The sequence below is a fragment of the Aedes albopictus genome, chromosome 1 (genome assembly GCF_035046485.1).
Source record: "Aedes albopictus strain Foshan chromosome 1, AalbF5, whole genome shotgun sequence".
Classification (NCBI taxonomy): domain Eukaryota; kingdom Metazoa; phylum Arthropoda; class Insecta; order Diptera; family Culicidae; genus Aedes; species Aedes albopictus.
Window position 1 is genome coordinate 194,604,848 of NC_085136.1, and position 10,363 is coordinate 194,615,210.

A 10,363-nucleotide genomic window follows, 5' to 3' on the forward strand; every position below is an offset into this window, starting at 1 on the left:
AAGGAAGACAGATAATGAGTTTTTAGTTGGTCGATCCCCGCATAACCCGAGGAACCACCTCTTGGGTATCTGATCAGCAGATTTTCTCATTCTATAAAAAAAGACAAAACCATGGACAAAGCTCTCAATTAATAACTGCGGATGTGCCATTAATAGCACTACGCTGAGAAGCTGGGTTTGTCTCAGTAGAAATGATACGCCAAGACGAAGAAGATCAACATATTTTTAGAAATTGTTGTTCAGTCATCCAAAAGCATATAGTGCCTAAAATATGTCTTTACTAATATGTGTGTTGGACTATACATTAACTCGGTCAAAGTTCTTCTAATAATATACACCACGTGCCATGGAAGGTAATAGTGTATCATCGACATAAACATCGCATCTCACTGGAATGAGTGAACTGATAACGTCTCTCGTATCACAGACTCAACAATAACAAACAAACAAATCAAATTAAGTGTCGCGATGCCTCATAGAACGCCAACTATTTGTGATCAAGATTTGCGCACCGGGAAGAGGCTTTCAGTTGGCGGCAGCATGTCATCTCAGCACGCTCTTGATAGTGCAGTGATCTGCTCAATCACGTCATGTGTGATAGTTATATGATGCTTTCTTATGGTGCTGCCGGTTCAACCCATTACCTCATGAGTCATCGATTAGCAGTGGTACGGGGTAAGCCGATTTATTGGAACGCTCCGCAAAGAGTTAAGTTAGTAGCTTCTTGTGTATTGAAGGGAACCGTATTATGTTCGTTACGCTGTTTGTAAGATGAACTTTATAGCTTATTTTTTACTGAGTTTGGTGACGCTAGTGCGCTCACAGTTCGACACAAATCAATGGAATAATCGGAGTGGGATAGTGCACCTGTTCGAGTGGAAATGGCAAGATATAGCAGATGAATGTGAACGTTTTTTGGCTCCGAAAGGTTATGCAGGAGTTCAGGTATCACCACCAACGGAAAACTCGATCGTGAAAGAACCCAACAGACCATGGTGGGAACGTTATCAACCGATTTCATACAGTTTGGAGACTCGTTCGGGATCAGAGAAGCAATTTGCTGATATGGTCCGTCGATGCAATTCTGTTGGTGTGAGAATATATGTAGATTTGGTGATAAATCATATGGCTGCAATCACTTCCAATGGAGGAACAGGGGGATCCACTGGAAATTCAGACGCGATGCAATACCCAGCTGTGCCTTATGAGCGAAATGACTTCCATGAGCCTTGCTCTATCAATGATTACAACGATGCCGCGCAGGTCAGAAATTGTCAACTAGTAGGATTACCGGATCTAAACCAAACGACGCAATGGGTGCAAGATAGAATTGTAGATTTGATGAACAAATGTGTTGATTATGGTGTGGCAGGGTTTCGAGTGGATGCAGTTAAACATATGTGGCCAGCTGATCTTAAAGTGATTTACGAAAAAGTGAAGAACCTCAATTTAACTCACGGGTTCAAATCTGGTGCTCGACCTTTCATTACGCAAGAGGTAATCGACTTGGGAGGTGAAGCAATATCGCGATATGAATACACTGACTTAGGATCCGTGACCGAATTCCGATACTCGGTGGAAATTGGTCGTGCTTTTCGTGGTGGTAATCAACTGAAGTGGTTGAGTAGCTGGGGAACAGCATGGGGATTCATGCCTTCCAGCTTGGCGCTTGTGTTTGTTGATAATCATGATAATCAACGGGGTCACGGTCCGGGAGGAAGCGACATTTTGACGTACAAAGATTCCAAGAGTTATAAAATGGCCAACGCATTTATGCTAGCTCACCCGTATGGCATTCCCCGTGTAATGAGTTCATTTGCATTTGATTCATCGGATCAGGGACCCCCTCAAGACGCCGAAGGGAATCTTATATCACCATCAATTAACAGAGATGATAGTTGTGGGAATGGATGGACTTGCGAACACCGATGGCGACAGATTTACAACATGATTGGTTTCCGGAATGCAGTCGCTGGTACTCAGATAAATGATTGGTGGGATAACGGAAACCAGCAGATATCATTCTGTCGTGGAGCGAGGGGATTTATTGCATTCAACTTGGATACCTACGACTTCAATCGAGAGGCACAGACATGTTTGCCAAATGGAACGTATTGTGATATAATCTCTGGTAGTGCTGTAAATGGGACCTGTACTGGAAAGAGTATTGCTGTAGGTCCAAACGGACGTGCAAGGATTCATATTCCTGTTACCGCGCAAGACGGTGTTCTAGCGATTCACATAAACGTAAGCTTTATTCGAATCACTGGCTTCTTCATCAACTCATGCTCTACTTTCATGCTTTCATTTCAGGCTAAGTTATAGAGGTCATCTGTTGCCATGACATCGTACAATATGCTCATTGTACATGCAAATTGAACAAATCGGAGTTTATTTCTCATAACCTTGTTGGTTTCCCACATTCGATTATCTTCAATTTTCTCTAGACTCGATAAATCACTTAAAAGGAATCAGATTTTAGTTTTATTACGTCGTTTAGAAGCGTTCCTTCCTCCAGCGAAACATTCATTGCTCGCCATTTCACCGTTACACCGTCCATCCTCGACCAGCTTATGCAGGATAGGCAAACAATGCCTAATAGGAGCATATTATGGTTCTTTATTACGACCCTTGGTACGGCATATGTACGACCCGAGTAGACTCACTCACAAATTGCTGACCGTAAATGTAAATGGCAATGCACCAGAGCGACCACAGCAAGTGAAATTTACATGCATATGTACGAGGATAATGGCAAGATAGTTCAAGTCCAGACACGAATCTCACCACAAACAGAAGCTCACTGGAAATTCCCGTAAGTCGCGATTGCCTGTACTCAAAGGAGAATGAGACTAATTAATAATAGTGCTTAAGTGAATGAATTATGTAACATCATAATCATGGGTCGTGTTAAGTTATTCAGTTGTATGCAATAGCGGGTAAATTTATTTTTAGTCTAGTTATGTTGGTTTATTGAGCTACATTGTACTATGTGCTGTGAAGCCATGATTAAAAGCGCAGCAAGAAGTAAATAAAACTAGCTTTTAATATTCCAATCATTTGTTTCCGAACAATGCACGTCCTAACCGATCTTTTGAAATATTTTTTTTTGTCACTAAGATAAAGCAGTAAATATACGGATATTTAGCAATATGGGTCGCGTAGTGTTCTCTTGTTGGTGGTTAAAATCATAATCATAGCTTACACATTTATTTAATCTGTTTAGTGAATCTTCTAAATATTTATGCCGTGGGGTTCTGAATCTGAATCTCGTGGAAAATGTCCGGTATGGAAAATGACGTGCAATTGTAAGATAAATTGGAGCAAGGACCACTTTGTCCAATTTCACCAATAGTGAAAACAACGAGGTGTGTGTTGATCTGCAGTTCATAGGAGTTTCCTCTTGTAAACCGAGTACCCATTAGCGGTAAGTACATGAAAGTGCTTCTTGTTTAAGGTGAATATAGAACGAAGCCACACCTTGAATTTTCAAAAGCACAAATCTGAAGAACCAAGTATCGCAACAAGCTGAAAAGTTGATCGATTGGTCACCACCAGCGGGTGACCAATCGATCAACTTTTCAGCTCGGTACGATGTTTGGTTCCTCAGATTTGTGCTTTCGAAAATTCAAGGTGTGGCTTCGTTCTATATTCACCTTAAGATGAATGTGTAGCGGGGCAACGTCAAAGAGAACTTCGAGCGCTACCGTGGGTGTTGAAGAGAACACTCTCCAGACGTCACCATTAAGTACATCCTTTGGAGATGGCCTAATTTTGATTGTTCTCACTTCCTTTTGCTTCCTTTGCTTTCCTTTCACTTCACTTGCCTTTTTGCCACCACACAATATTTGTCGAACAGTTGTTTTAGACCCCAAGTTATACCAAAGGTTCGCCGGCATTTCCCGAAAGCCATACAAGCTTTCTTGATTCTGATCTTCATACGGGGTGTCCAAGAAAGCTTGCAATCAAGAATGACTCAAACGTACAGTAACATTGATTTAAAAGTCAAAGAGACGCAAAGGTCGAACGCCATTACGGTTTCGCCTTTGCGTGAAAATAACAATCTATGTTTTACTGGGATAAACCGAAAGGCCATATTGGCGACACCAACCCTCAACTACTCGAAGGGGAATGAACTTTAGAGTAATATCCCGCCAGGAGTTGGGAATATACCCTGTAGCAAAACTGCAAACAAGTAGTTTTTTCAAAACATGTTTGAAATAATCAAATCCCTTCTGAAACAAAATGGCGTATATCCCATATGCTCCAGAAGCTTTGAAAGGATTGTGCAGTCTTGTTTGAGCCGAACCCAGAGGATAATAACTACAATAAAAGATATCAGGATCAGATATCAGAGGACGTGAAATCACCGTTTGGCAAACGATGTTTATTCGCTCGGAAAACCTTAGTTTCCTCAAGGGTTTCGTTCAGCCGACTGACTGCACTTAAACTGGAAACATTGGTAGGGGAACAACGCCCAAAATGCCAAGATAGGGTAAAATGGCCCAACTTATAAAATAATTCCTGAATGTGATTTGATCGTTACTATAGGTGAACGGTGTCAAGATATATTTGCATAAACCATTCTTCTTGAAGCTAAGCCCTCAAACCCACGGAAAATCATTTGATTTTCCAATAAAAATTGACAACCTCCGGTTTTTCGTGCTTGCAATTAAGGTTTTCTGGTGATTTCATTACCAGCCAAGTATTTCCAACGAGATTGAGGCACATATGGAGGCGCATGGTTGTTGATGTCTACGCTATCCATGTCAGGGGTCATTCAAATATGACGACCATCGTTTAGCGGGGAGGGGGGTTACATTTTGTATTGAGTATACGATAAAAGCGGGACAGAGGGGTAAAAGAAAGTCGAAAATGCCCGAAAAATGTTGGACGTAATTTTTGAATGTTTTCATGAAGTGGTATCTTACCCCATGGCAGATGGTCGTTTTGCACCACTTCCGTTTCACGAACAAGTTTTTAAAATCGCTAAAAATCGATGAAAATGCATTAGTTTAGTAAATATTTTTGCTGAAATATCGAGCAAATATTGTCTAGTTGTTGTTACCACTTTGAAAACCTAACAAATGAGGGCATTTATCATTGAAAACGATGAAAGTTTGAAAAATGGCATCCCCACATACCCCACTTTACCCTACAAAGGGTTTTCCAGTCGAATCGTTCAGCAGACCGAAGAGCTATCTGGTAGGCTCAAGGCTCAAGAAAATGCACCCGGAGCGGCCGGGATCAGGGAGATAGGCCTATCAGGTATCAGGTATCAGTAGGTCGGCTCCAGAGGCACGTTCTCCTCCATTAGGGACATTTGTTCCATCGCCATGAACACGAGCCTATTCATCATTTACCTGACGGAGAAGGGAAGAAAAAAGGATAGGACATGGGAAACAGGTAAGGGAATAGGATCGTCATACTCGCAAAAGCGTACCACAATGGGTTCACATAGCGTCCTGAAAAGGATACTGTAATAACCACAACGGGTTCAAACAGCGCCCTGAGAAGGGCACTGTGATAACGCATAAAGCGTAAAGACAGCCTATAGCTCTTTACCACAGCGGGTTAAGAACAACAGAACGACCTGAAGATTCAGGTTTCTGAAGTCAGTTTCACTTAATAAGTGTTTTCCGAGTACTCGGAAACGCAATTGCGCAAAAACTGGACAGTTACATATTAAATGATACGAAGTTCCATAATCGGATTCACAGCTATCCCCAGCAAATGAATCAGCTTGCTGAATATTCGCCATGTGATAACTGAGTCGGCAGTGGCCAGTCAATGCTTTGACCAGCATGCTGCAATTCTGCTTTGACAGATTTGTTTGATACTTTGCCACCCCTAGAGATGGCTCAGTACAATACAATTTTGTTTGACGACATGACTCAAGACTATTCCAGTATTGTTTGTGCTGAGTGGCAGCCCAGATATCAATCTGAAGCTTTACTAAACACTTGGATACCAGAATAGCTGGCTCAGGGCCAATGAAGTCATGTGATGATCCAGTGCGAGCTAACTCATCAGCCAATTCATTTCCAGCGATGTAAGAATGGCCAGGTACCCGTACAAGGTGAACAGCGTTTGCTGAATTCAGCTCCTCGATTTGAGTTCGACAAGCGATAACTATCTTAGACCTGGAGTTGGCCGAAGTGCTTTAATAGCAGCCTGGCTATCTGAACAGAAGTATATTACTTTGCCCATTACGTGCTGCTGAAGTGCTGATTGCACTCCGCACATAAGAGCAAAGATTTCGGACTGAAAAACGGTGCAATGTCTACCAAGTGAATAAGACTGATGCAGCCTTAGCTCATGAGAAGAAACACCAGCACCTGCTCGACCTTCGAGAAGGGAGCCATCAGTGTAACATACAATGCCGCCTGAAATACATCTCTCCAGATAACCAGATGTCCACTCTTTCCGGGAAGGGAATTTCGTGGAAAATGTTCTATATGGAAAATTACAAGCAATTGTAAGATCACTTGGAGCAAGGAAAACTTTGTCCCAATTTACCAAAAGTGGAAACAACGAGGTGTGTGTTGAACTGCGGTTCACAGGAGTTTCCTCTAGTAAACCGAGTACCCATAGACGGTAAGTGCAAGAAAGTGCTTCTTGTTTGAGATGAATGTGTAGTGGGCAACGTCAAAGAGAACTTCTAGCGCTGCCGTAGGAGTTGAAGAGAATGCTCCAGACATCGCCATTAAGCACATCCTTTGGAGATGGCCTAATTTTGATTGGACCGTTCTCACTTCACCCTTTTGCCACTACACAAGACATCCATAAGCCAATATTGGCCGAACCACAGTTGTGTAAATCCATTTGATATACTTGGGTTTTAGACCCCAAGTTGTACCAAAAGTACGCCGGCATTGCCCGAAGGCCATACAAGCTTTCTTGATTCTGAACTCAATTTGAGGTGTCCAGGAAAGCTTGGAATCCAGAATGACTCCAACGTACTTTACCTGTTCAGTCACATTGATTTCAGAATCAAAGAGACGTAAAGGTCGAACACCATTACGGTTTCGCTTTTCCGTGAAAAGAACAATAGATGTTTTACTCGGATTTACCGAAAGGCCATATTGGCGACACCAACCCTCAACTACCTGAAGAGCGTTTTGCATCAGGTCGAAAAGGGTGCTGATGCACATACCGACTAACAATGTTAGGTAGTCGTCGGCAAAACCATAAGTAGGAAAACCGCTATTATTGAGTTGCCTCAATAGCGTATCTACGAGATTCCACAAAAGTGGTGATAAGACTTCCCCTTTGGGGCATCCACAAACACTCAATTTCCTAATCGCCGCTGGGCGCAATGTCGAGAAAAGATGTTGGTTTTTGAGCATTTGGTGAATCCAATTGGAAATCATAGGTGATATGCCATGACCCCGTGCGGCTTCCAATATGGCATCGAAAGGCACGTTGTCAAAGGCACCCTCGATATCTAAGAAAACACCCAAGCAGGATTGCTTTTGAGCGAATGCTTCCTCGATATCGTAAACAACTTTGTGTAAAAGAGTCACAGTGGACTTTCCAGATTGGTAAGCATGTTGGTTCACATGAAGAGGCACATTGGCCAGATGAATATCACGGATGTGATGATCGACAATGCGGTCTAAGCATTTCAGAAGAAAAGAGGTCAAACTGATTGGCCTGAAGCTCTTTGCTTCTTCATACGACGCGCGACCCACTTTCGGAATAAACTTTACAGTAATATCCCGCCAGGATTTGGGAAGATACCCTGTAGCAAAACTGCAAACAAGTAGTTGTTTTAAAACATGTTTGAAATTATCAAATCCCTTCTGAAGCAAAATAGGATAAATCCCATCTGCCCCAGGAGATTTGAAAGGAGCAAAGCTGTCAAGTGCCCATTCAATCGATTCTAAAGTTATGGTACTCCGAGCCGAAGCTAAAGAATCATAACTACAAAAGCTGAGTTGATTGGTATATGTGACTTGACCCTCCGAGCCTTCTATCAAAAAGTCGTACACTTAGTGTACGAGAAAGGCAAAAAAGATGTAATATCCACACATCCGGGGAAGTGTGTACTGAATAAACATTCCAAAACTTCCTCATCAGAGGAAGTGAAATCACCATTTGGCGAACGAAGTTCGTTCACTTGAAAATCCTTAGATTTTGCAAGGATTTTGTTCAATCGACTGGCTTCACTCAGACTGGAAACATTTGTACAAAGGTTTTTCAAGCTGGATCGTTCAGCAGACCGAAGAGGTTTCTGGTAGGCCTTGCGAGCCGACCTGAAAGCCTCCGATCCAGCCGAACGTCGTCTGTTCCAACTCTTTCTAAATTGTTTCCTGAGCTTCGCCAGATCAGAATTCCACCAAGGGGTTCCTCTTGTGGTCTTCACAGACCGCAGAGGGCAAGCTTCTTCAAAAGTTAAGAGATCCTAGTTGGTTGACCGGGGGTTCCTGAAATGCAAAGGTTGCGAAGTAACATTCACATGCTCAAAGAAGATGTAGCGATGGTCAGATAAGGATTCTTCATCTGACACATGCCAATTGGTCAGCTCGTGACTAATTCTGCTAGAGCAAAGCGTCATGTTCAACACTTCCTCTCTACCAGATACCATGAAGGTTAAGTATGTTAAGTAATCCAAGATCTGCACTACTTAAGTATTGCATCAAACTGGAGCCTCTCAAATTGATATCTGAGCTGCTCCAGATTATATGGTGAGCATTAGCATAACTACCAACAATTAGCGGAAGGCCTTTTGAAGTGCAGTATGCAATGACTTGCTTGAAAGCATTCGTAGGGGATGGTTCATCATGCGGTAAATAAACCGAACAATAAACGTATTTCCTGTTGAGGTTTCCAACAGATACATCCATTATTGTGATAGCACATACATCACTAGTAGTTAGCTCAGAGATGAGCAACGATTGCGTTGTTGACAAGCACACATGCTCGAGGCATGACACGTGAGTTTGCCATTTCATTTTTACTGAAAGTAGCAAACACCGGATTCACAAGGTTTCCTAGATAGAAATTCCCCTTACGAAAGTAGGGCTCTTGGACTAACGCCACTTAGGCTGTACCATCTATCTATATATATAAAAATGCAGTGGCATACGTGGGACCGCGCATAACGTGCGAACGGAAGGTCCGATTTTGGTTGTTTTAGTTTTGTTCGGTTGGTTTTCACCCAAGGATGGTTTGTGAGGCAAAAAAACATGGAAAAATTGAGAGTTTTTGAAAATCGATCTTGCATACATTTTGACCGGGGACTTTGTCTTGGCTAGAAACTTGAAACGTCAAAAAACGCAGTAGGCAAGACAAAGTTTGCCGGGTACAGCTAGTTTTACATAAGTCTACAAAGATTGATCGTTGCTGTTCTTTTGTGCTGAAGATTGATCTGAGCTATCCTAACCGTAGCCACTATCCAAACTAGGCAAGATTAAACTCTTAACAATCACAGCACAAAAAAGAACAGCAAAAATAAAGCCAGATCGGTATCGATTTGAGTGCGCCAAAGGCGAGGATGCACAGAATACACTGTGTAAAACGCGTAATGCGAAACCATATAGGTGAAAATTTAAACTAATTAATAACATCTTCATAATCCCACCCTTATTCAGCCTCAAGTATGAGATTGAAGAAGGGCAGCTGATTGTCTCGGAGAAATACAAGGACTCCTACCACTGGAACAGGCGGTCCGTAGTGTCATTCTTAGCCAGTTGAACTAACCGCTACCGACACTACACAGCTATCTAGGCTGATCGGGAAAAGAAGTTAATATTGGTGATCAACTTCATACAGGCCCGAAAAGCCATCTACAAACGAATGAAAGTTTGAAAAAATGGCATCTTACCCCACTTAACCCTACCAAGGTTTTTCCAGTCGAATCGTTCAGCAGACCGAAGAGCTATCTGGTAGGCCCTGCTCAAGGCTCAAGAAAATGCATCCGGAGCGGCCGGGATCGGACAGATAGGCCTACCTGGAGGAGCTTCGTGCGTGTAGGTGTGCCCTTGCTTCAGATCGAAAGGACTGACTTTCAACGGCCGGGCGTAAAACGTTTGGCCGAGACGGTGATGCCTTCGTCCGGAGGAAGTGTTCTTGGGGTGGTCTCGGACGCGGGTTGCAGGCCGACCCGCTGTGGCTTCGGACACGTGGACTTGCCCGTGCTTTAGCCCAAAATGGCCGGTTTCCGATGGGCGAGCGCTGAACGAATTCCATTTACGCCTATCTTTCAATTGCCTCGATGTCTATCTCGTTTTCTTTTTGGAGTTTCTTGTAAATAAACTGCAGCTGCAGTTAAAATTCAATCTATCTATCGGATCTTACCAAACCATTGGGTAAGATCCGATAGATAGATTGAATTTTAGCTTAGTTATCAAAAATAATT

The 10,363-nt window shown here is 42.7% G+C and overlaps 1 protein-coding gene across 1 annotated transcript; it reads left to right on the forward strand.

The window, feature by feature from the left end:
* Positions 1-516: 516 nt before the first annotated feature.
* On the forward strand, positions 517-3,040 carry LOC115253465 (alpha-amylase A-like). Its single transcript, XM_029860916.2, has 2 exons — positions 517-2,247; positions 2,314-3,040. Exons 1-2 carry the CDS (start codon positions 772-774, stop codon positions 2,323-2,325), a joined length of 1,488 nt encoding a protein of 495 aa, XP_029716776.2. The 5' UTR covers positions 517-771; the 3' UTR covers positions 2,326-3,040.
* Positions 3,041-10,363: the final 7,323 nt, after the last annotated feature.